The sequence below is a fragment of the Syngnathoides biaculeatus genome, chromosome 1 (genome assembly GCF_019802595.1).
Source record: "Syngnathoides biaculeatus isolate LvHL_M chromosome 1, ASM1980259v1, whole genome shotgun sequence".
NCBI lineage: Eukaryota > Metazoa > Chordata > Actinopteri > Syngnathiformes > Syngnathidae > Syngnathoides > Syngnathoides biaculeatus.
This window is the reverse complement of record NC_084640.1, coordinates 36836-63412: the sequence shown is the minus strand read 5'-3', so window position 1 is coordinate 63412 and position 26577 is coordinate 36836. Positions and strand designations below refer to the sequence as shown.

The 26577-nt window shown below is 42.3% G+C and overlaps 3 protein-coding genes across 7 annotated transcripts; 1 reads left to right on the top strand and 2 right to left on the bottom strand.

The window, feature by feature from the left end:
- Positions 1-1501: 1501 nt before the first annotated feature.
- On the top strand, positions 1502-12993 carry thrap3b (thyroid hormone receptor associated protein 3b). 3 transcript variants are annotated; one of them, XM_061828880.1, is made up of 12 exons: positions 1502-1893; positions 3991-4059; positions 4416-4559; positions 6088-6792; positions 7334-7951; positions 8672-8838; positions 9001-9109; positions 9201-9276; positions 9908-10071; positions 10171-10417; positions 11512-11679; positions 12246-12993. In XM_061828880.1, exons 3-12 carry the CDS (start codon positions 4444-4446, stop codon positions 12465-12467), a joined length of 2592 nt encoding a protein of 863 aa, XP_061684864.1. In that variant the 5' UTR covers positions 1502-1893; positions 3991-4059; positions 4416-4443; the 3' UTR covers positions 12468-12993. The 3 variants fall into 3 exon arrangements, with proteins under 3 accessions (XP_061684864.1, XP_061685695.1, XP_061684140.1); XM_061829711.1 differs by having other exon boundaries at positions 3991-4078; XM_061828156.1 differs by lacking the exon at positions 3991-4059.
- Positions 12994-13520: 527 nt separating this feature from the next.
- eva1bb (eva-1 homolog Bb (C. elegans)) lies at positions 13521-19853 on the bottom strand. Of its 3 annotated transcripts, none has more exons than XM_061830945.1 (3): positions 19433-19853; positions 15986-16130; positions 13521-15799 (listed from the first exon to the last, which is right to left on the bottom strand). In XM_061830945.1, the coding sequence occupies exons 2-3, from the start codon at positions 16050-16052 to the stop codon at positions 15333-15335; spliced, it is 534 nt and encodes a 177-aa protein (XP_061686929.1). In that variant the 5' UTR covers positions 16053-16130; positions 19433-19853; the 3' UTR covers positions 13521-15332. The 3 variants fall into 3 exon arrangements, with proteins under 3 accessions (XP_061686929.1, XP_061687657.1, XP_061688493.1); XM_061831673.1 differs by having other exon boundaries at positions 15986-16127; XM_061832509.1 differs by having other exon boundaries at positions 13521-15796; positions 19433-19850.
- Positions 19854-24341: 4488 nt separating this feature from the next.
- On the bottom strand, positions 24342-26560 carry lsm10 (LSM10, U7 small nuclear RNA associated). Its single transcript, XM_061825000.1, has 2 exons — positions 26411-26560; positions 24342-24870 (listed from the first exon to the last, which is right to left on the bottom strand). Exons 1-2 carry the CDS (start codon positions 26414-26416, stop codon positions 24457-24459), a joined length of 420 nt encoding a protein of 139 aa, XP_061680984.1. The 5' UTR covers positions 26417-26560; the 3' UTR covers positions 24342-24456.
- Positions 26561-26577: the final 17 nt, after the last annotated feature.

Genomic DNA, 26577 nt, shown 5'->3' with positions numbered 1-26577 from the left:
CACAGTCGATGATTTCATTGAGGAGCTGAGCTGGGTTGAATGAACTAATTGCAATGCCTGAAATTGTGTCAGCAAACCCGAAAACCAAAGTCGTACAACATTTGAGACTCTGCCGAGGTCAAACTGAAAATACTTCTTATTACATTAAATACATATTGACAAAAGGATTACATGCATTTTGCCAAGGCAACCAAACTCAACTGCAGATGCAGTTGTGTTACAACCACCCTAACTGTTAGGTGGACATGAATTACAGCAGCCATGACGCAGTTATTAAGTATTTAGAACATGTAAGTAGTACTAACGCCACTGGGCGTATTTAGCTAATGGGGACTTGGGCTTTGCAGATGGAAGTTCACTGTTCAAGTCTCGCTGAACACCCGCCCCCAAAAAATTAAAAAGGACAACCTTAGGTTTTGGAGGGATCAATGCTACTCTAATTGGTGGTTATTGCAGAAGTGCCCTTGAGCAAGGCACAGCAAGAGTTTCAGGGCTGTTTGCGCACCACTTTGAAAGTGTGGAATTGAGTACGTTATGTAGTCTGCAACACAAAGTTTGAAGTACTTACAGTATCCCTTGGAGGAATTAGAAGGAGAATAATAAATCCAGAAATCAATTAGACTCAGTCATTTATACAATTGGTTCATTCATCTGTTATAAAATAAATATATTAGTAAAATGAAAAAAAACATTACATACTACAGTATATATAGTAGAGTCACTGATGGTGTAGTAATACACACGCCTGACTTTGGTGCAGGCAGCGTGGGATCGATTCCCGCTCAATGACGGTGACTGACTGGTGACCAGTTCAGGGTGTAGTCCGCCTTTCGCCCGAAGCTGGCTGGGTTAGGTTCCAGCTCTCCCGTGACTCTTATGAGGATAAGCGGCTTGGATAATTGATGGATGGATGGTATATATAGTATTTAATTAGAGGTGCAACAATTAACCAATTAATTGACACCGAATCAATCGTCAAATGTATCCACGACTATTTTGACAATTGATTATCTTTTACACATTGTTGAACTTAAAATTGTTCATTCTTATTACAGAAGTAAATACTCTCAGATTTCTAGAGTCCTCCGTGAAAACAGACTGAATATCTTTGTATTTCATTTGCAAACATCTGTTTTTACTTGAGAAAACTATCAACATTTTTTTTCTTATTTTATGATGTTGCCAACCAAAGCAGTTATTGAATCAAAATTGATTTCGGTTTGTGAATTTTCTCTGCTTTGAATTTGAAATAATTTCCTGTTTTTTTTTGAGGGAAAAAAAAAGGATTGAAATTTAAAAACACGTGAATCATCCAATACATTGTTTATTTTTAAAAAAGTATAAAAATATTTCATTTTAAACTGTTTATTTGTTATCCCTATATTTTATATAATAATCTGTCAACCAAGCATAAATAATTGTATTTAAAAAATACAAGCTCATGTGAAAGTATTATTCCATTTTAAAATAAGGAACAAGTACTGTGTGTCATCATCACTCGCGTTGCCTCGTCACATAGGTCTCGCGAGACTTGGGTCGCTTGCGTGCCTGAGCTAAGCTGTCTGTCGACGGTCTGCTACCGAGAACGCTCGAATCGTCGAAGTTACCCTAGGCCCAATCGGATAGCGAAAACATGCTTTCGCCTCTTATATGTTTAAAGTAGTTTGGTACAGTGTTCCTAGTTCGTATTTTTGGGACGAAGACGTGCCGCTTTATTCGCGTGCTTCGTGTTGCGGCTGCTGCTGCTAGCAGTGAGCTCATTAGGTTCTTTGCTACATTCTACCCGGGACGGAAAAATACAGGAAGGAAGCAAGAGGAGCTCGAACGAAGCGCGGCCTAAAAAGGTTGCTCACTGCGCGCATTCGCCACAAATCATTCTCAAAACCCACGCAGGTAATTCCACCTCTCCCGTTTGGCGTTTGTGTTCCAAATGTTTAATGGCTTACGTAAGAAGTCTCAAGAGCGTTTTAAGGTTTTCAGTCACGGGTTGTATTTTATGGAAACACGTAATGTCGCAGTCTGGAACTGCATCGATAATTTAACCATCGAGTAATGGTTTGTAACAAATGTGCATTATTTTGTCAATACTCTGCTTCTCTATGCATTTAATACGTCGTAGCATCTGATCTTGTCGTGGTATAGTCTTTGCACCACGTGTTACCACGATGACAAAAGAGTCGATAGATATACGCACATTCCGTACGTCTATCCTTTTTTTTGTTGTTGTTCAACTGATTTTCCCTAAGAAGAGCTGCTTGATGTCCTCTTGGCGTCAGAATATTGCGTCTTTAAAGCGCGTATTGCAAGGAGCTTGTGTTGGCTTGTACACGGCACGGCTGTTTGAGACTCTCGCAGTCGAAATGGTGGATTTAGATCCTCTTCAGCTTATAATGCTGAATGGAGGCTTGGTGTTTGGTTACGCATCCGCTATTGAAAGCCTGTCCTTATTCATTCTATTTAAAGACGTGCATAGGACCTGCAGGGCTTATACCGACAACCATTTCATGCATGAAAACAAAGTAGTTTGTCTGTGTGTGTAAATGATGAATGCGAGTCTTGGCCAGTTTCCACTACTCAAAATGGCCACTCAATGTTATCCACCATGCAACGACGCCCTCGTGAAGTCCGCTTCAGCTGGGTTAAAGGGGTTAAGGGTGCTTTTAAACTGCTTCAGTGGTCTTGTGGACCATACGCAATGAGCGTCATGACAACAAGCCCATAGCGACCGTTTGTTGTCTGGACATTCCAGCACAAAGGCCATTTTGGCACAACTCTGTCAAAGGAAATCTGCAACAAAACGTAAATATTACTAAAATCTAAGACCTTTCTGGTACGGATGCACCGATAGCATTTTTTTTCAGACTGAGTAATGCACATAGATCTTCCAATTTAAATAAATTATTTTAATCAAATATTGTTGAAAACAAATATTAAACATGTCAAGTTTCACTCATTATACCACGTACAAGTGTTGAACCACCAATCAAATGTTCAAAAACACAATTTTAGAACATGCAATAAATTACACTTACAACACTTATAGCCCCCAAACGGGCAATGTGATTCACGCAAACAGATTCATGAAAATAGGTGGTGGCAAAAAAAAAATAGAACTCGTTTTTCACAGAATCAAAAAAAAACCACCTATGATTATTGCTGTTTTTCTTTGTTGTTGGGCTTCTTATGTTTGAATAGTTGTAGGTTTCTACAGCAACATTAATGCTATTCGCTAGTCCATCATAGTGTTTTGCAATTTGTGTTAGTATTAAGTTAGCAGATTTTAACTTGCTTTAGTCACACTAGTGATATTCGCACACATATTTTCAGTTATACACAGGTGAAACCAACGAAGCATTAAAACACAAACTAAAACAGCAACATTCATGAGGATTTGAGTTTATAAAAAAAATCATTGCATTTTGTAAAATTGTGATTATATTCTAATTGTGCTACAGTAATATTTGTCCAAAGAGTACATTATAGGAAGTTTAATATTGACAGATTGGTAAATGCATATGATGCTAAATTTGGTGTACATTAAATATATGTACACTGTATGAAACATCAATTCATGTGTGTCCTATGGATGTACAATAGCTCTTTAGTTACCTAACATTGCGTGTAAGGTTAGTAATAGATTTTACAATAGCAGCAGTTCGGACCTGTTTCTTGTTTCAATGTTGCCTAAAATATTTTTTTTTAAATATGACCAAAGCAGACAGCGGCCCAGAATTACTTGTATTAGCTGTATTTATAGTGTGCCTTTTTTCCCCCTAAGTCCTGACGAGTGAATAATGTACACACTTTGTTGCATGTTGACAGTTGTGCATAATTCACACCACCTTGACAACATGAAGATGTCTTTTGTGGTTGTTGCAGATGAAAGACCCCAAATGAAATTAGAAGATGTAAATTTTATCCAGTGCTGTCTTAACAGCAGTACTACGTGTGTGCTGCCACCTCATGTCCAAAATTTGCATGTTTTTCCAGCTGCTGCAGCATTTCTCCTTCCAACCTGCTGGCCTCTTTGTGTCATAACCACGCCAGTTATGATTTCAGGTTTATCTGACAGTTTAAGGTCACGTGTGCTTCCTGATGGAAAACTAAAAATGAAGGGCTTTGGGTGTTTGTGTGTCCCCTTCCCCCGCTCCACACGCAATTTTTTTTTTTCTGACAGGTGACAGTGTGTCGAGCTGCAGTTCTGTCAGCAGCTCTGCAAGTGTATCTTTTACAGACCTGATTTTAAAATGGGTCACTTCTTGTTGTGTTGGTTTGAAGCACTTCTGTTGCTCAACGTTTTTAACCTTTGCACTTTCCCCGGGTGTTTGACTCCTCTGTTACACATTTGGTGGGCAAATAGCGACTGCAACGTTGCACAGCACCTTAAATGTGGATTGGTTTCTCTTCACTTTCAGGGATTTTTAATCTGGAATAAGGGCTAAAATGGCTCCCTACTCTCCCACCCGCTCCAACTCCAGATCAAAGTCCAGGTCTAGATCTGCATCCAGGTCTCAATCTAGAAGCCGCTCCCGCTCAAGATCTAGAAAACGTCGCTACAGGTAACGCCAGTCCTAATGATCTGCTCAAAACCTGAATGTAGTTTGAAGTTGTTACATCCTCGTAAAGTTTTGTGATTTATTATTTGGGTTTGTTGTAAAAAAAATTAATTCACCAAAGTGACTCAATGGGTGGGCTAGTCACCTTAATGGCCATTTGATCTGAATTTACATCTGATTTATGTATATCAGACTTAAACCAAAAGTAGGTTTTCTGTAGCTTCACATCAATTTAGATTTTTTTTTTTTTCTTGGCTCGATTTGTGACAAAATCGGTGTCACTCAGATCATTCACACACATGCATATCCTGCCCTAGTTGGTGCAAACAAACGTAAAAAAAAGTACTTTCATGTCTTTTATAGTTTTAACATTTTAAATCATGCAATTACATTTTTGAAGTTTTTTGGTGAAGAACAAACCTTGCTGTTGTTGTAGCGCCCTTAAACTAAGTATAGAGTTGCTGTAGCTTTGCATCGCTATCGACGACTTAGTGAATACAGTTGGCGATTCACCCATACACGCAAAATCCAACGCGCTGTAACGGGTAAAGTGCGTTATTAGGAAATTTGAAATGGCAATCGATTAGGGCTGCATAATTAATTGGATTTTAATTTCTTGCTTTTAAAATGCAACCTGGTCAGCCAGCCACCAGGGGGTGAACGAATACTTTAGGCTTTGCTAAGACCAGTACTGCACTCTGAGGCCGACTTCAGAGTAAACTCTAAAATGGCATTTTGCACTTTTAACTTTAAAGTCACAATTACACGCCGTTAACAATCGTAGCAGCTACTTGCAACTTTTCAGCTCGGCCATCAAAACATTGCAGGTGTAAATAGAGAGGGAAATCACAACTTTTTAACCGATGGCCAAGTAGAAAAATGGAACTTAAAGCCTATTAATATTGCTTTCTATGAATTAATTGTATTTACTTCCATTAAGTTAGGATGGCACTTTATCACAGCATATTTATTCAATAGGTCCTTGGTTAAGTAGAATTATTATTTTTTTTGGGGGGGGGGATTTTTATCTAGCATGCGTTCAGCTTTTAAGATTTGATTTTGCACCTAAAATTTAGTTTTTTGTTCAAAAGTGGTGCAATAAAATCTTTTGCACAAATGAATAAATGAATGAATGAATAAAAATGATTAATAATGGTTATTAAAATAATCAAAATAATCTTTATTAGTCTGGCCATAATTGAGCAGTCCTACAACATTGACCGCCTTTTTTTTTTAAACTGAACCACAAACAACATGCAGCAATTGTCAAGGACAAACTGAATTGAATTGTCTTGGCTATTGTATTGTAATATTACAAAGAGAAGAAACTGAAATAAGAGAGTAAATATTTGAGAGGCTCTTTGCTCAATAATAGTTGTGCAGCACTGCTTTAAATTGAAATAAAAAAAACAACAACTTTGTAATCAAGGTTGTACAACAGTTCAGCCTTTGCCTGACCTGTTAGAAATGCTTTGCACAAATAGTTTCTCTGTCACCTTTATGAAATTTTTTTTTCCCTCTCTTAATTCAGCTCTAGGTCCCGTTCCCGCTCCCGTTCCCGCACTCCTATGTCCTACCGAAATTATTCTTCCCGGGACTACCAGAACAACAGGGGCTACAACCGGGGCTACAACCGCGGCTATCGAAGGCCGTTCCACTTTCGTGGGAGAAATCGAGGGTATTACCCTCGTGGTCACTATCAGAACAGGGGAGGCGGATATGGGTACAAGTCTAACTGGCAAGGTGGCGGCGGAGGCTGGCACGACCGCAAACGTGACCAGGACAACCGCTCCCACAGCCCCCGGAGAGGACGTTCACGGTCCCACACGCCAAGCAAGCGTTCCGCCAGTCGCTCGCACTCCCGTCACTCTGATCGCTCGTCTTCCGAGCAGTCCCAACACTCTAGGGCCTCCAGCACTTCCAGGTCGCGCTCCTCCACCCCATGCCCGCGCAACAAGGGCAAACCCAGCTCAAAGATTACTGAAAAGAAGCAAGAAGAGGACCAACCAGAGAAGCAGTCGGGGGAGGGCAACGTTATCGAGAAGGCATCAGGAGGTAAATGGATCGACTATGACACAAGCCGAGTGAGCTCGGAGATGGCGCAGAAGGAAGAAGCTGCGGCTGGTGACAGTCCCTCCAAATCTGGGCAAACCGCTTCCTTCGGTGGCTTCGGCTTCTTCTCCAAGGATGATGCCAAATCTGGAGATAAGACGGTGCTCTCTGCTGCCTACAAAAAGTATGTCTGCTTAATCTCTGATCCCAACTCAATGGGATTCCTGCTTTCTTTATTTTCTCAGCAAAATGTCATTTTTCTTTCAAATATTTTAGCCTTTTTCCAAAGCTCATTGGATGAATCATCAGGTTAAAATGGAATAGGACTCCTGATTTTAAGTATGACAATTGTCCTATGATGTGCACTGAGAGGAACTTTATTGAAATCCCACGTACTTAGAAAGAAGCACATTACGTGAGTATAAATACTGTCTCGTCATCTGTACTGTTTGCAGCAGGGATGGCCTTCCCCCCCCAACACACAGTCACGTTGCTCAGACTTTGCTACATTGCTTTTCTATGGTTGTTTACAAAACCTACATGTTCGCTTTTGTTGTTTTCTAATGATGCAGCAACCCTTACAGGTGATTTGATTTGCCAATTTTTAGCAGAATAAACTTAATTAGACTGCCGTAGATGCATTTTGTTCTGTCACTTAGCGGGGATATTTTCTAGTTTTTTAAGTGTTCTATTTTCAAGCTGCTTGTTTTTGTTTTTTTTTTTAGGTTCTTGGCCGAAACCAAAACCAAAAAGTCGGTTGAGAAGGAAGACGGTAATGAGAGCGAGAAGAGTAGTGCTGAGAGAGAGCAAGAGAAAGGCATCAAATCTGGAGACATCTTCAGCATCTCCGTTCCTTCTTTTGGTGACTCCAAGGAAGACAAGACCATGCCGTTCTTCGATGAAGAGGAGGAGGAGTTCCTCAAGGCTCACGGCTTGAAAGATAGGGACACGGAGGAAGGCAGCAGCGGGAAATCCAAGCCTTCAACCCGGGATATATTTGGGAAGTGGGGGGATGAGCCAACCTATTCCACCTCCTACCCATTACTGAAGGAGAAAAGCCGCAGGGACGATGATACCGAGGCTTTGGATAAAATGGTCGAAGAGATGTATCAGAGCCGCAAACACAGCAGGAAAGAGGAGAAGGCCAAGAAGAAGGAGAAGAAAGAAAAGGAGAAGGAGAAAGAGAAGAACAAAAGAAGTCCATCCCCTGCTGTGACTTCTAAAGGCAAGGACAGGCCACTCTTCCCCGGGGCCTTTCCTACTCGCGAGGATTCCCCCGTACGTCTGGCTTCGTCCAGGGAGGACTTCGAACTGAAAATTGCTTCTTTGGAAGAAATGCCAAGGTAGGCCCAGTCGGATCTGCTACTAAGTTGTTTGGTAACATACAATTTGAGGAAAAAGTAATGTGCACCCTTTGGAATTTCTTATTTCTTTACATCTGATCTTGATCTAAATCACAAAAATACTAATACCACACAAAAAATGTAATTCAAATGAAATTTCAGGAAAGCATTATCATTCAACCAAACCTAACTAAAGAAATTAGTGATTGTCGTTCAGTGATAAAGTGTAGGCTACACCTTTTTTGTGACCTCTAGGTGGCGGTGGCATAACAAAATCAAAGTGTACAGCTTCATCATTTTGAGGTGGTGGTACCCAATTATTAAAAAAACACTTTTTCATTTTCCCTAAACCTATGTATAATGCGTACTATTGAGTTTTGACAAATTATTTGGGGGTAGGGGTCCATTATACAAGAATGATTATGGTAGAATTCACAGGATTGGAAAAAATGAAAAACTTCTCCAAGAGCTTATCAGAAGCGAGTCCAATCAATGAGATACGCTTGGAGGTGCTCTGGCCGCAAGGGGGAAAAAAAACAATTTAGAGTTTTCTTTGTCAAGAAGCCCTGTTTGCTACGCTGACTACTTTTATAGCCGTCATTGCTTCGGCCTAATCTCATCAAAAGATAGAATAAAATATTGACAAACCAAGAAATGTGAGTCGCTTCATTTGTGGAGAAAAGTTTATATTCATTGTCATCTCGCGTTCCTCTCTCTCAGCTCCTCTTCGGCTAAGAATCGATTCCTGTCCAGAGATCTGTTGAATCCCTCTAAGAAAGATCCAGAGTTTCGGTCAATCTTCCAGAATATTCAGTCCGCTCAGCTTTGCAGCAGCCCCTCTGAGCTTTTTGCTCAGCACATAGTGTCCATTGTGCATTACATCAAAGGTACAGTGCTGCTAACACACTCTGGCTTGCAGGACTTTTGACTCCCTGAGCCGGACTTCATTTTGTGAGCCATTTAATGCATTCGTAGTGACCTATGTTGGGTTTGAAAGCATGCTAATAGCGCTCACGTGTTATAATGCCTTTTCTTTCGTGCTCTTGCAGCTCAGCACTTCCCCTCCTCAGACATGACTTTAAGTGAGCGCTTCGCCATGTACCAAAGAAAAGCTGCAGAGGTAGAAATGAAGCCAAGGAAGAGTCCAGAAATCCACAGGTTTGTACAACATGGCTGACTGCAAACAAAGGATTCAGCCGCTATTTTTAATGTTACCCGCTCTCTTCTCTTTTTTTTTTTTTTTTATTAGGAGAATTGATGTTTCCCCCAGTGCCTTTAAGAGGCACTCTCACCTGTTTGAGGATATGGACGAAGCGAGCTTCAAGGTGACCTGTCGTTTAGCAACTTGACACATTTTCCACAGCCCAATTTGAGACGAGCCCAAACGGCAGTGTTCAGCTTTGTGCTTTTCTTTCAAAGGATGCATATTTCTAAATCAAAAGAGCCCAATTGTGTTTTGTAAGTGCCAAGCGAGCCTGCACCCTATGAGATATGGTTATTGATTGGGTATGTACCAACCCCAAGCAAAAGGCTAAAAGGAAGGGAGTTATGATCCTGAGTCCAAGCCTCTCACAGGACGCTTATCAATGCCTTAACCTTGTAAGTATCTTTCCCTGAAAAGAAACAAATGAAGCAACAAAACTGCTGTAACATTCAATTCTTCACTTTTAAGTGAAACATGCATGCTGCTGGTTTCCGTCGGTGCTACTTGTTTTAAACTGAACTGTGACCAATTACAGCCTGTAACTGAAATGCACACCGGTTTATTTAAACCGTGAGTACACGTTTGGTCTCCGATACGATACCTGATAAATGTGAGCCAATTGGAAGTGTATTGACACGAAGCGTTCACCTCACAAATCTATTACCAGCATCGGGGCTTGAGTCATGTTTCATAACTGCCTCTCGGGTATTGACAACTGCTGCCTTTTGACGACTAAATTCATTTCACCGCAGGATTCAAGCAAAAAGTTCAAAGGGGACACGATGGACCTTCGCCTGGACATTGAAAGGCGTAAGAGGTTTGCCGGGAAGGAGTACAGACGCGAGGCCGCCAGGAGTCCCGGAGGGTCCCAAGAGAGGTCCTCTGAGAAATCTGGAAAGCACCACAAGAAGTCCAAGTGAGTGGACGATGCTTCATGGTGTCAAAAAATAAATAAATACATTTGTTCTCCCATCACTTGTAAAACTCACACCCAATCTTTGTCTTTTGTTTACAGGAAAGGAAAGAAGAAGCGGGATCGCTCACCGTCCTCCTCCTCCTCGTCATCGTCTCCATCTCCTTTCCCCTCCGCGCCGCCAACTTTCAGAGGCAAGGAGTACATGGGAGACGGGCCGGAGCATTTTGAGGAGGGCTTCGCTCACCAGCAGCGCTACCCTCCGCGGGACTATGGTGGCCATGGGGACCGAGGTCACCCGCGGGATTTTGAGGGCCAGCACGTGGAAAGAGGCAGAGGCCGTGGATTTGTAAGTGACTGCCCGTGCATTTCTTCGGTTTTTGTCACTAAGGTACTGACATCTCATGTTTTTCTTAAAGGGGAAATCCAGTGGTTTGCATGAATAGTGTATCCAATGGGTCATGTAATATGTACCTTTTTTGACAATGTAATGTTAAATCCTTTCTCATTTAATTGTGTTTTGAGAAGATTTTTATCGACAATTGTAAATTTCCAGGGACACTGCCATTTTCGCGAGTCACATGACCTATGTGACGTGTTAAGTGCTGCAACAAAGGCTCAATTACATGGGACACCATTTATGCACAGTGCTGATTTCTCTGATGTAGCCTCGTCTGATGAAGAAATGGCAGTATTGGTTGATCGGGATGACGGAGGAATACTTCCATACAGATTTTAACCTGTGGCTGTAATTGTTGAATATTCGCACGGTTCTTCGGGCGGAGTGACGCGGAGTCTAACTACTTGGAGTCCTACGCGCGACATAAGTGGGTAAACAAAGGCCCCTGGAGCTCCGGGCTGGCAGCCGCGGATGGTTCTTTGGACGGGAATGACGCGGAGTCTGACGAGCAAGCTCCGGCGGCGCATCATTGCCGTCTGGAGAGCCGCTCATGGCTGTGCCGTTCACTGATGTGTATGGTAGTATTCCTTAGTCTCGCGAAAATGGCAGCGTCCCTGAAAATTTGTAATTGTCAATAACAATCCTTTCAAAACACTTATCAAATGAGAGAGGATTTAACCTCCCATTGTCAAAAAAGAGTACATATTACACGACCTTCTGGGTATATTTTTCATGCAAACCAATGGATTTCCCCTTTAAACGTCCTTGCTCTGTTCACACCTTCTTATGCTAAGGAAGATTTTGCGGCTGATGATCATGATGACTCTCTTACGTAGTTCTTGCACGACATAAATAATTACCCAAATCAGTGAACTGCCTGCTCTTTATTTGGCCTTCATCTGATAGCCATTTTTAGTTGCGTTGAGTTGCATAGACTCACATTTACGCGGCGTCTGCTCACTTCAAGTTTCCCCTTTATGTGAGCCGAGTAAAACGGAACCAACAACGTCTGACTGTAATGCAACTTGCTCTTCCCATTTCAGTTCCCCAGGATGAGAGGACGAGGATGGAACCGGGGCAATTATCCAGGCAACAACAACAACAACAACAGCAGCAGCAATGGCAACCCTGCCAACATGAACCCTCAAGGGCGCCCCCCAGAGGAGGAATGGGATCCTGAGTACACACCCAAGAGCAGGAAGTATTACTTGGTGAGTCGAGAACATTACGTCTGCACATGGACCTTTATTGTAGATTTAAAGGGGAGTTAAATAATTTTGTGTTTAGCTGTTGTTGCCAGAATACCTTGTATGTTCCTCCACCGGTTGAAGTGATTCATTTTGCTGGAATTCATATAAACTTTCATCCATCTCAGGAGGCTGATTTTGAAAACATCACCCTCTTCAGTCAACTCAAAATCATGACAACTGCTCTCTTGGTTGCCTTGCGAATGGCATGCTGCATTAACTATCATAACTACATTTACAAGATGGTTTGAAAACATTTTTCCAACTTTGGATTCAAACCATCATGTCAACGTAGGGTAATCCTAGTTATAGCGACATACATTGGAAGGCTGCTAAACTGATTTCCACTGGTTTGATGTTAAATTTTAGTCAACACCAGAGGGAGATAATCCCCAACATGTAAGCCACAAAATGAAAAAACATCTAAACTAAATGTTAGTTGGTCTATGGTTTCTGGGTTTTTTTTTTTTTTTTTTTTTTTGTCATCGTGTTGTCAGCAACCCGTGACCTAACGGGCATCTCATTTGCAGCACGACGACCGCGACGGCGAGAAAAACTGGGTGGACAACCGCGGGCGGGGCCGAGGGTCCTTCATGCCTCGCCGGGGACGCTTCGTGTACCGCAAGGGAGGCAGCAGCCCCAAGTGGGCCCACGACATGTTCCAGAACGCGGAGCAGCCGGAGATGGGAGACGACAACATCGAGGCGGAGCATAAAGACACCAAGAATGCTGACGAAGGCATGAAAACCTAAAACGCACCTTTGTCGTCGTATCCACGTGTTGGCACACTTGTAAAATTCCCCCGTTATCTATCTTCCTCTTTCGTCTCATTTAATTTTTGTTATAGCTCAAGTGAAGAAATTGGTCAATTTTTATGTCATGTTTTCAAAGAATACACCGGCTAATTGTTAATTACTGAGGCGTCATTGAGAGAAAAAAAAAAGATCCCAAAATATTTGTGCCTTAGATGATTTGGAAAAATACAGTTCCATGTAAGTGTTTTTGCAGTTTGAAGCTGAGGGAAACCTATGCTCATTTTCCTGTACCCCCCAACATCTTGGTGTTAAAACTGCATGAATGCAATTAATGCTTCTCCCACGGGACCAATCAGTAGTTGCTCATTGTTGCCATTTTGGGGAAGAAAAAAATAATCTCAGCCCTCCCAAAATAATTTTTTTTAATATATGTACTATAATACCACTTCATCTGTGATTATTGGCGATGTGTGTTTTCATGTAAAAGGTCCACCCCAAATAAAACTGCTATGCTTTAGACATATGTATACTTGCACTGTCGGTTTACCTGTCTGTTGGATGATTTTTGTTGCAGTTTTGATTTACACGCAAAGTTACATAATTAGATACACAGTTGCAAACTAATACTTGGGGAAAACAAGCTGAATGTTTTGGGTTTTTTTCCAAGGGGCTGGAGGAGTATTTTTAAATGTCAGTCTAGTCTTATGAAAGCAGACATAGAACCCTTAAAATTGACAAACTAATTTGCCTTTAGAGAGACATTTTTAAAAATTACTTTCAAATCTTGGCTCTCCATACTGCAAGTAGGCAGCAACTGTGGGAATGCGGATTTTTGTTTTCTGATTTAATATGAAGCTGACAACTTTTATATTGTTGAAGCGCTGTCATATGTCTTTTAATTTTCAATAAATTTCCTTTTCAATATTGGAAATGCGTTGTAAGTGTAATGTTTGTTTATGTATATGCTAAGAAATTTTTTTTTAGCTCACATCAGTTAAACCTTCTGAGATCCAAAATAAGAGCTTTAATTACAAAATAAAGATAGTTTTGAATAACACTGAAGAGGACTTTGTTCAAAAATGTATTTTTTGGAGTTGGCATGTGACTGCAATGCACCATACTTTGCTTTTTTTTTTTTTATAGTTACAATTTATTTCCCAGACCCAAGCTTTTACATTTTTGAAAATCACTAGAAAAATGAATCTAAAATCTGAACTGACTGCAATGTGCCATACTTTTTTTTTAATAGTTAAAATTTATTTTCCATACCCAATTTTTTTAAATTCTTGAAATGCACTAGAAAAATGAATCTAAAAATCTAAACCAATTTTAGAAGGTAAATTTATGGAACAAATGTTACAGTACTTTAGATAATATAATGTTCAGTGAGCCGCATTAAAAAAGTGTCGTGCATGTGGCCTGCGGGCCGTTCTTCACCAACCTCCACACTTAAAGCAATTCTGCAGAGGACCATAGAAGCCATTCTTTAAAAGCATGCTAAAAATTCAATTCCCTCAATCCAGAGCTCACCATAATGTGAGCGGTAATCATATAAATCACACAATAGTGAACCAAATATCAGTGTGCGCCACGAGCGCCTCGTGACGCTGAGGATTTTTCTGTGCAGACAGTAATCTCTTCATCGGCCCCAGCGATTCAAAACATGACAACCACGCCTTCCTCTTACGGCATAATGAAGCTTTTCACAGCGAGGGGGTCAGAGGAGGACTTGTGCCAACAGAAAATCGACTCCCTCTCCCGGGACGTCAACTCGGATTCACTGTGGGAAGCTCGAAACGTATCCAGTATGACGAAAATGGCTCTTTCATAGAACCAAACAGACATGTCTTGACTAGAGAGCCATGCTGTTGGGGGGGGGGGGGGGGGTGCTGGGAATTGGGTGGAAAGAGAAACATGGACTTGTAAGGGTCAGTGACACCGGCCTGTGAAAATGCTGGGAAAACAACGCTGGGGGCTGGAGGTTCTTTGGTAGTCTGCTGAAAGAAGTTTACCCATTTGGAAACATTTGCGGTCTGAACTAAATAAAGTTTATGGGCCGCTTTTATTTTCCTTTAATGATGCCCAAGTAAGGCTTTCCCAGAACATCACAAACCCAAATGAATTCAATGGTGCGGTCTTTTTAGGACAACAAATGCAACGATCCCTCGTAGTTTCCATCCAGTTGCCCCAAAATCAAACTGTGTTCAGAATTGTATTCATGTGTAACTTTCTTCACCAACTCTAAATGCTGACCCTTCAGCTGGAAATTACAGCATCCATCCATATTGACGGAAATTTTCTGAATCCGTATGATTTGTGATATAGATTATATATATTCACCACAAAATACGTATGAACTACGGCTAAACCGTACGAGTTGACAGGTATGTATTAAATTACCACCAGTCTTCCTGATTTACATAATCAGTGCCCGAGTTTCTCTGCCTGTGATATGATCAGATTGGCTGGGTGAAAATTCAGATTCACTTTCAAGTGACTGGCCTTGCTGAATCGCTATCGTGCAGAGGCACTTTGATGCAGAAATGCCAACATCTGCGCCCACCCCAAAGTCAAAGCCAAAATGAACACAGTTTATAGGGACGCATAACGTTTTGGTGGACCCATAGATTATCATTAGTTTTTGATAATAGACACATACTTTATTGCTTAATGACGTTGTGGGGGAGGGTGGTGATGTCGAGGATGATAAATCCATACACCAAGTACACAAAATATGCAGTGGTGCCTCCAATAACAGAAGCACGTTCATTGCTCCCCACATTCTGGGCTCTGGCAGGGCTCAAGCTCCACCCCTTGGTCATCATGGTCAAAGTGAACACAAAAATAGTGCTCACTATTCATCTATTGTTCGGGTTTTGGTGTGATACACGAGTGGTAATGGACCCGTCCAATAGTTCCAGTCCCAGTGACCAGGATGTCGGGCTGTCCATTCCTCCATATCTCCCTGATGATACGCTCCCTCTCCTCCAGACGCCGGGCCTTTTCCAGCTCCTCGACCGAGGCGAACACATCGACGCTCTTGAGTGTGCCGTTGGACTTGGCCCTGTGCTCGTCCATCGGCACAAGAGTCATTTTGCGGCTCTGCTCCTCCTCTTCCTCCGCTATGCTCTCGTCCTCCACCTCCTCCTCCTCCTCCTCCTCCTCCTCGCTGGACTCTTTCAGCTGCCTCCTCTCAGGCAACGGAGCCGGCCTGCCGGCGCGGCGGCGAGACCTGCAGGTGATGCCGGCCACCAAGAGGCACAGCGCCATGAGCAGACCAAAACAGACGCCCATCATGAAGTAGAGGGCGAAGCTCTCTGGGTTGGCTGCTTGGACAAACACACAAATGCACACAATTATTGTTAAATTGTATTGTAATTGTATTCATTTATTAGGCGCTCATTTCTGCTATGAGCAGAGCCAGTGAACATGTCAGGATGAAGAGCCCAAAGCAACCAAAATTCCGCATAGAGGGCATACAGGCGGCAGTCCACGTACAACTTTTGAGACATTACCTTTGATGTGAGCGTATGTCGCCATGCTGTTACTGAGCAGCTCCATGTCTTTCTTAATTGGCTCCATCTTGGTTTAACTGGGCCTTGAAGTTTCTAGCATCTCCAAGATCCTTCTTTATACCTTGAACTCCGGGACCCTCAGCTACTGTCGGACAAAATCACATGCACAGACGATCGCATACTTTTTTGCAACTTTTCGACCAGAAATAGACATTCCCGACAGGACCAGGAATCGAGGACATTGTGTTTATGTTGAGCTTTCAGCAGCGACGCGGACCTCAACCAATGAGGATGTTTATATTTATGACATCAGTGCCTGAGGGGACTCATTTCCAGTTTCCTGTGTCAAACAGCTCCACTTTGGCTCTTGTTTCACACAGCAACCGTGACATGATGGTCTCCCAAGGTTTTGAAAATATATCCAACAACAGTGGTTATGGGCTTTTTTTCTGCTGAGTGTGACCTTTCCCCACCAACTGATTTTCACCCCAAATTGCAGCGTAATGTCAATAACGCCATCTCTCAACGGTCCCACGGTGACAATAAAGTTAAATGTAAACATGATGGGGTATTTCCCAACCCCTTACAATGGCCGTGCCATTAAAATAACAACATAATGTATCTGGGAGTTGAGACTTTTTTCCCCCTCATCTTGTGTTCTCTCTCAAGGGAGAACAAAACTCTCGCCTGGTTCCAGTCACTGCCATTAGGCAGCTCGACTCACTCACCCACCCTGATCTTTATCCTGATGACTCTTGGCAGACCCCCAGAAAAACTTTCCCTCATTACAGCGTTCTGGCATCATAACAATGATTGCTGGTCAACAACTCCACTCCTCAAACCGTCATTTAACGCTTACAGAAAAGTGACAACCATCCCCAAATGCGGTGGTTTCCAGATAATTTTTTCAACTTTAAATTATTCAACTTTATCACACGATGCGAGGTTGACAGTTAAATGGTGAAGTGATGTCTGCTGATAGTGATAGTTTCACATTTTTTTAAAAATTGTGATAACAGATGTCTTCCAGGAGGCTAATGTTGCTAGCCTGCGGTTAGCTTGCTCAAGTGTTACAGTCAGAGTAGTTAGTAGCGAAAGCAAAGGATACCACAATGTTATGACAAAGCTACTTGCTTCGGAGTACAACTGCTACGGCAGCTAATATAATTACGGTATTTGATAAAAAATGAACTTCTAGGTCATAAATGTAACTGAGCATAAACCAAGGAACCCCTTTATGTACGTATGCATCTGTGTCTGGATTTCATTAAATTCATGGTTAGAAAGGGGTTTTTAGAGAGCTTTGAGATTTACAAATATCATTTCTATTTCTATGCTAGGCTAAGCTAACAGGCTGTCTCATGTTCGGTTGTACAAATATGAGTCATTTCTAAAGTTGAGTTTTCCTCCAAATATTCAACTTTAAATTGAAAGTGATAACTACAATGTAGTTGGAATTTCCAACAGAAAGACACATTTCCAGCAAATATGAACCTCCCTTTTTTTGTATTGTTCCCTAAACTAGTGTATTTTTACACAGAGCGACACAAACAGGCAGTTTGTGGTTGTCCGAGCAGGAAACGCTTTACACAAATACTAGATGGAGACAGACATCCATTTTTATACAGTTTTGGGCAGACAAATGAAACAGCCAGCATTTGCAGGCTAGCCCAAAAGGGTCTTGACTGGACCTTTGCACGGGACCGTGAGACAGCAGCTGCAGCTGTTTATGTGACCCCCATATAACGCAATCTGGCTCAACCCTCCCGCATTTCCGGCCTGGATAATCCCATTAAAGATGAAAGCAGAAGACACTGCCACCAAGTCTTGTTTTTCTACAGCAGTCAATCTTGTATTCAACAACTGACTAGAAGGGCAGAGGTATTAATAAGAAATGACATGAATGTGCACTTTGCCTGTTGGGGTTTCAAATTATGTCAAGCGTTGCCAGCGAAATCTTGAATTAAAGGAACATGTTAATGTTGCCGGTTGTTAATTATCTGCATCGAGATAGGGAACCTCCTCCATCCAGTCCTCCAGGCAATTTTAAAAGCAAATAAAATGTCAGCGGAACTATAATAAAAGACCCCAAAGCCTGCAAATGTTAATACTATCCACCAGTTCAGGATGTACCCCGCCTCTTGCCCCAAGTCAGCTCAAAAAGGCTCCAGCATGAGGATAAAAGCACTATAGAACATGAATGAATGTACACTTCTTCTAATATACATATAGTATGTGCACAATAGTTGTTCATAAATTTATGCCATATCGTTGATGGTGTTGTCTGTCTAAATATGGGCTCTGTGATTGACTTCCAAACAGTCCAGACTTTAGTCAGAGTTTCACCTGAAGTCAGCTTGGGAAGACTGCAGCTCACTGTGACCTTCAACAGGAGAAGCAGTATAGAAAATGGACACACCTAGGGGCAATTTAGAGTGTCCAATTAATGTTGCAAGTTTTGGGGATGTGCGAGGAAACCCAGGAGAAAACCCACGCAGGCACGGCAAGAACATGCAATCTCCACACTGGTGGGTCCGGGATTGAACCCGGGACCTCACAACTGCGAGGCCAACGCTTCCCAGCTGCTTCACCGTGCCGCCTAGATTTTTCACGTGTATGTAATTTAGGGGAGAATTCATATTTTTTCTGATAACTTTCTACTTTTACATCCTACATTCATAAACAAATCTACTGTATATACTTTGTCATCGTAATTTTTCCAAAATTGCCTGCTTCCTTTATCCAACCTCCGTGGATGACGACGCAACGAAAAAATACATTCATCTATCGATCATCCATTTTCTTCACCGCTTATCCTCACAAGGGTCGCGGGGAGTGCTGGAACCTATCCCAGCTGTCAACGGGCAGGAGGCGGGGTACAGCCTGAACTGGTTGCCAGACAATCGCAGGGCACATAAAGACAAACAGACACAGTCACAATCACCCCTAGGGGCAATTTAGAGTGTTCAATAAATGTTGCATGTTTTTGGAACGTGGGCGGAAACCAGAGTGCCCAGAGGAATCACACGCAGCCATGGGCAGAACATGCAAACGCTACACAGGCAGGTCTGAGATTGAACCCAGGACCTCAGAACTGTGAGGCCAACGTTTTACCAGCTGCGCCACCGCCCCCGCCCGTAAAAAAAAAAAAAAAACACTTCAATAAAAATCAAATCTTGATTGATTGAGATTTTGGGGTCTTTAAAGTGAAACAAAACTCCCAGATAATAATAACTGATATGGAGAAGCAAGCTATCCCCCCCCAACCATAGGGTTAGGGTTAGAATTGAATAGAATAATTTTTTTAATGTTGTCAGCTGCAAGGATAATTTGTGGTGAGTCTGATGTCTTGTTCAATTAAAAAAAAAACACATAAAGATAAGTTATATTTTTTTCTATTGTTCAGGTATTTAAAGCATATTTTAAAACTTTGGGCAGCTCACTCACCGTGGTCCCAGATGTGCGTCGGGACTCTCTTACTGAAGGTCCACTGAAGTAGGAGTCCACATGTGCAAACGCCGAGTGGTCATTGTTCCCCCAGACAGGAAAGCTCTGTAGTGAGACGGACGGCCGCCACCAGAAAAGAGGAAAAAGGAGGTGATGTTGCTGCTCCAGGAGTCCTAACCTCCACTCCCCCTCATCTTCAGTGGGAGGACACCCAGCCACTTCAACTCCTGATGAAAATGAGGTCCTTTCTTCGATTTTAAAGTGAGCCCTCGTGGATTCACCGCAGGCAAAAACACACGCAAAGCAAACCACACTGACTTCCAAGTTGCTGTCCCCTACTGACCGGGGTGAGGTGATGTGTTCACTCACTACTGCTTGCAAACACACCACAGGTCTGTTCGCTGCAGAGCCAAGAGGGTGGAACAGGAAATAGCTAGTCGGCTGTTTTGGGCACCGGGCCCTGCTGCTGCTGCCGCCGCTTACGGGGGCTGGTGGATTAATTGAGCTCTTTGAATTTTAATCGAGGAAGAGAGGGAAAAATCTGTGCTGTCCTATAGAATGTACTAATTTGTCCAGAGAGGATCAGATCAGCTGAACAGGTGGAATTGTTTGGTTCACTGAGGAAGGTAATGTAGAACATGTACTCCAGAAAGGGCCCTGAAATAGAACCGTATTTTAAATTACTTTGTGCTGTTTCACACTTCCTGCACTCTTGGTTCCAAACTCAAGTTAAACTTGCCAACTGATTCACCAGATTCTCTTTTGGTGACACCGACATAAAAATGACATCTAATACAAGTGGGATCCACTATTCTGCCTTTACAAAGACAATAGTACTCATTTGTTATGAAAGAAACAAATGTGCATAGTTTAAATATCTCAGAGTAGTTTTTAGGAGAGATAAGAGAATGGATGGATATACCATTGTGTTATGTTAGTATTGCAGGGGATATATTCCAGACACACATAAGCCGTGATAAAGACAACCTATATAAAAATAACTTCAAGTTTTACTCTTCCCACGTGCTTTAAAGGTCCCATTTCATATATTTTTTTGGATCATCTTTTGAATGTCCTTTATTGGTTTCCATGGTAATTTGGGTTGAAATGGCCAGAATGTCCTTCATCAAGCTATTGTATTTGGTTTTTGTTTTTAAACTGGCAATTAATATTTATCCATCCATCCATGTTCTTTGCCGCTTACCCTCACGAGGGTCATTGGGAGTGCTGGAGCCTATCCCAGCTGTCAACGGGAAAGAGGCGGGGCACATCCTGAACTGATTGGCAGCCAATCGCAGGGCACATCGAGACAAACAGCCGCACTCACAATCACACCTCGGGGCAATTTTGAGTGTCCAATTAATGTTGCATTGTTTTGGGATGTGGGAGGAAACCGGAGTGCCCGGAGGAAACCCACGCAGGCACGGGGAGAACATGCAAACTCCACACAGGCTGGGCCGGATCAAACTCGGGTCCTCAGAACTGTGAGACCAACGCTTTACCAGCTGATTCACCGTGCCGCCTGAAATCTAATTAATACTAGAAATGTAAATTAACTTTGCACTCGTTGGATTTGCTCATCTCAATTTAAATCTAGAAACCAGCTTTGTCCTGATTGGCTCTTGACAATATTTCGGCGACTGAGTGTTCACAGCAAAATGTTCCTTCAATATGGGGTCCTGCTATCATTGTGAGGCACAATTCACCCGGTGTCAGATCGTTTGCCCCACTAATAGTGAACGCCTGAATGACATGTAGCAGCTGGTCTCCTTTCCCACATGCGAGAAATCTAAAAAATCTGTAGATAAACTGTCAATTAAAAACATAGCAGGGGGGCAAATGATGAGACATAATATAACGAATATATGGGTTTTCAACTCCAGGGTTGTCCATCCTTCCTTGTGTGTGTCGCAGCGGCGGGAGGACAGTGATACAGACCAATTAGTCCATTGTTCAGGAAAATAAATCCATTGCTTAGTCCTTCTACAACTGGATAGACATTTACCCGAGTGAAAGACTTTTTTGAACGCTATTTGAAGGCCATCTTTACGCCTTCCTCCACAGTGGCGATGATGTCACTGTGTACTCAAAGGCCAGCACATTCACAGGAATGTGAAAGCCAGTGAGGAAATGGAATCTTGTGAAATTACATCACTCACACACAAAATCAATAAAAATAAATATCCCCCAACTGAATCTCAAACATTTTGATGCTGCTAAGAGACACCAATTGGCTAATTTTCTATTTGCGTGTATTCACCATTTTAGAACAATTAATGTCAGATTACATTCAAGTAGACCAATTTATAACACAGATGAACGTGTCTACGTATTTCCATTTGGAAAACACATGGGAAGACTGTGGAATTGTGAAAGTATTCTTTACGCGACTGAATCCGTGTCAAGTTCTATTCCGAGTTGAGCAGCGGCGATGATGTGGCGCGGCATTGACCGTAAGCATTCATTATGTGGCCTGTTGTCAATCGCACAATCTCAAGGTTGGCTCGCAGGAAAATACAACCAGGAGAGAGAGAGAGAAAAAAAACGTGGTTAAAAACACACACCGAGACCACATCCAAATCAATGATCCAAGTGATCCAAGGGACATTCCCAAAGGTTTTGAGGCATAATCCTCTCGATTTAAGTCCGGGTTTGGAATGACATCCTTTGAGGGTTGATCTTTCCCAGCTGCATCTGTGTTTTATCAGGCTTGCCCTCTTCCTGACACCCAGTAAGAATAACATCGCCCTTCTTGCAAATTCCTCAAATTCCCGTTCAAACTTGAACACTGGCACAGCACTTTCCAAGGGAAACACTTTCTTCCTTTTCACCGGCTCCTGCTCATTTTAACGCAACCCCCATCCCGTCTAGTGGATGCAGCAGCGGTGATTGACAACTTGCCGATCCATCGGGGAGGAATGTTGGTGAGGCAGAACTGCAGGTTTGTTTTTTTTTGGCCCGCATCAGTGTGGTAACCACCGTGACGAATGTTTTCCTTGGTGTACTAGCACTCGCAAACTGATTTCACAGACAAACGGGCTCTGTGGCGTACGCCAGCAACACTCAATGCCCATAAACGAGAGCAAGTACTGGACACACCCGTCCTTTCGCATCATTGTAATGGTTCCACTTTGTATCTACAAAGGGTTTTTGTTCTGTAATAGGACTGTTTTTTTTATTTTATTAAACTTCAACAGTGAAGAAAAGAAGTATTTGAACACCCTGCTTTATTGCAAGTTCTCACACTTAGAAATCATGGAGGGGGCTGAAATTTTCATCGTAGGTGCATGTCCACCATGAGAGAGATAATCTAAAAAGAAAAATCCAGAAAGCACAATGTCTGATTTTTTTTAACGATTTATTTGTGTGATACAGCTGCAAATAGGTATTTGAACACCCGTCTATCAGTTACAATTCTGACCCTGAAAGACCTGTTAGTCCGCCTTTAAAAGTCCACCTCCACTCCATGTATTGTCCTGAATCAGATGCACCTGTGTGAGGTCATTAGCTGCACAAAGACACCTGTCCAAACCATACAATCAGTAAGACTCAAATTTGTAACATGGCCAAGACCAAAGCGCTGTCCAAAGACAAAAGCGTACAACTCCACAAGGCTGGAAAGGGCTACGGAGAAATTGTCAAGCTGCTTGTTGAAAAAAGGTCCACTGTTGGAGCAATCATTAGAAAATGGAAGAAGTTAAACATGATGGTCATTCTCATTCAGAGTGGAGCCCCATGCAAGATATCACCTGGTGGGGTCTCAATGATCCATAGAAAGGTGAGGAATCAGCCCAGGACTACACGACAGCACTTGGTCAATGACCTGAAAAGAGCCAGGACCACGGTTTCCAATTTTGACTGTTGGTAATACACGAAGACATCATGGTTTGAAATCATGCACGGCACGGAAGGTTCCCCTGCTTAAACCACCGCATGTCAAGGCCCGTCTTAAGTTTGCCAATGACCATTTGGATGATACAGAGGAGTCATTGGAGAAGGTTTTGTGGTCAGAAGAGATCAAAATTGAACTTTTTGGCTATAATTCCACTAACCTTGTTTGGAGGAAGATGAATGATGAGTTCCATCCCAAGAACACCATCCCTACTGTGAAGCATGGGGGTAGTAGCATCACGCTTTGGGGGTGTTTTTCTGCACATGGGAAAGGACGACTGCACTGTATTAAGGAGAGGATGACCGCGGCCATGAATTGTGAGATTTTGGGAACAACCTCTTTCCCTCAGTCAGAGTCTTGAAGATGGGTCGTGGCTGGGTCTTTCAACATGACAATGAAGCCCACAGCGAGGAAAACCAATGACTGGCTCTGTAAGTACCGTTTGAAGGTTCTGGCGTGGCCTAGACAGTCTCCAGACCAAACCCAATAAAAAAATCTTTGGAGGGAGCTGAAACTGTTTTTCAGCGACAGCCCAGAAACCTGTCTGATTTAGAGAAGATCTATGTGGAGGAGTGAGCCAAAATCCCTCCTGCAATGTGTGAAAACCTGGTCAACAACTACAGGAAACATTTGAGCTCTGTAATTGCAAACAAAGGCTACTGTACCAAATATTAACATTGGTTTTCTCAGCTGTTCAAATACTTATTTGCACCTGTACCACATAAATAAATTGTAAAAAAATAATACTTTGTGATTTCTGGATTTTTAGTTTTAGATTCTCTCGCTCTCTCTCAGTGGACACAGACCTACGATGAAAATTTCAGACCCCTCCATGATTTTTAATTGGGAGAACTTACGATATAGCAGGGTGTTCAAATACTCATTTTCTTCACTGTATATTGTAAAATCTAAGCCTAAATCTAGACTTTTAAAGTAAACTGGAATAATTTGTTACCCATGAACTTTAAGATGGGGGGGAAGAATCAATGATTTGAGTAAAATGAAAATATTGGCCTCCATTGTTAGTAAGGTTTTATTGTCAATATTTAAACAAAGGGAAAAAATAAAATGGAACCCTGAAATCAAGATGTGATCTACTTGGTGTTTAAAAAACAAAAAAAGTTCAGTTCATTCAGTTTGTTTTCTTGGCAAACTCCTTTCTGCCTCCTCCCTCTCTGCCGAAGTTGCGGACACGGTGGATCTTCGCCAGTTGACCGTGTATTGTCTTCATGATGTCCATGTGGTCTGGGACGTGGACATAGCGGATATTTCTGCCAGTGACGAAGAGGTCCTGCAAGTGAGTAAAGCGCCCCTTGGGGTCACGGTAAAGGACCTCCTCTAGGCGTATGTTCATGAACGCGTCCACGTTGACCACCCGGCCACATGCCGTGCTCTCGTTCCGCAGGTCCACGGTGGTCACCTCCCCGCGCAGGCCCTGCAGCAGGACCACCATGCTGTTCTCTGCGATGGTGCGCTCCCGGATGGAGTTGAAACTCTCTGTTTGGCTCAACAGCGGGGCGTCAATCCTCTCTGACTCCATGGCCTCCTGCGAGAAGCCTCAAGGTTAGCTGCGCTCTTTAATTTAATACCAGTGAGATGTGTAAACACTTCTTTAGCCAAACAAGGGAGGTTTCACTGCAAATGTAACCAGCAATGGCACAGTCGGCTCTTGACGTTGTTTCAAACATGGGCAGCACAGTGGGCATAGTGGTTAGCAGCACTGTGCACACAGAACACTTTCAGAAGCACTCATCTATATTTACCATCTAAATTCTAATATTGGCTTTTGACAAGTCCAGGGTATAAGCCTGGACTAAATCCCCAAGATCAAACATCTGTCAGGAATTTTTCGATTCCACTGTTTGGTAGAAAACACCAAGTTGTGCAAAAAATACTGAAACATTGAATAGTTGAAAATGCGCATTGTGAAATTAAGTTCACATGTTTAGGTTATAGTGCAGTGATTCTTAATGCGTGCTTGTACCACAAGTGCTGTATAAGCTCGCTATGGTGGTACGTGAAATAGTCACTGCCAATACAGTTCTGTTAGTACATTTGCATTTAATCTTTAAACAGTTTTTTAAAACTTTTATTTAGGTACAGTATGTATTTATTTTAGCAGCACAGTGTCTCAGCTGGCCTAATGTTGGCCTCACAGTTCTGAGGTCCCGGGTTTGATCCTGGACCCACCTGTGTGGAGTTTGCATGTTCTCCCCGTGACCACGTGGGTTTCTTCCGGGCACCCCGGTTCCCTCCCACATCCCAAAAACATGCATTATTAATTGGACACTTAATTGCCCTTTAGTGTGTTTGTGAGTGAGACTGTTGTCTGTCTCCATGTGCCCTGCAATTGGCTGGCAACCAGGGTGTACCTCGCCTCCTGCCCGTTGACGGCTGGGATAGGCTCCGCCACGCCCCGTGACCCTTGTGAGGATAAGCGGCGAAGAAAATGGATGGATGGATGTATTTATTTTCAACGTACGTGCTATACAATTTAAATTAATCATTTTTCCTATATTTGAGCACGGTTTCATTGTTCAAACTGCATAATGTTGCAATGACTTGTAATAAATTGAAATACTTTTTCAAGGATTAAAAGAAACTGTCTCGTGTTAGATGAACACAAAACTACGACACTTGTATTTTCATGTTGGTGATGATAGTGGTACTGGGAGAGCTACGTTTTTTGTAATCTCTTTTTTAGGTGGTACTTAGTTCAGGCACCGCTAATACGTGTGTATTATAGGTTAATCCTGCAACTGAATCTGAAAATATATTAATCATTAACTTTTTCTGTGAGTAGTACATGTGTAAGGGTCATAGAGTAAAAAAAACGTTTTTCCAGGTGTTTACCAGTAAGAGAACAAACACACCTATTTCAAATTGGAACAAGCTGTACAAATAAAGCAGAACGCTGCTGATTTTTGGTGAAATATTTTTTAAGTTTACTAACTTCCTCTTCATTAGCATTTCAATTGACTCTTTCTTATACATGAGGTAGCGGTGACTCATATTTAACCGATGCAACGACAACTAGAAAAATAAAACACAATTTTGTCCATGTATACATAACATGCAACATTTACCTGCATTAGTTTGCACTTAAATCCATTTGGAAAGATACGCACAAAATACGCCTTAGCGGGAGAATGCCAAACTTCCGGATACAGATCAAGTGACGTGTCGCGTATTTAAACGTCATCAACTTCTGGTCCACTAGCACAACATCGCTCCCTGCAGGCTACTGGAAAAC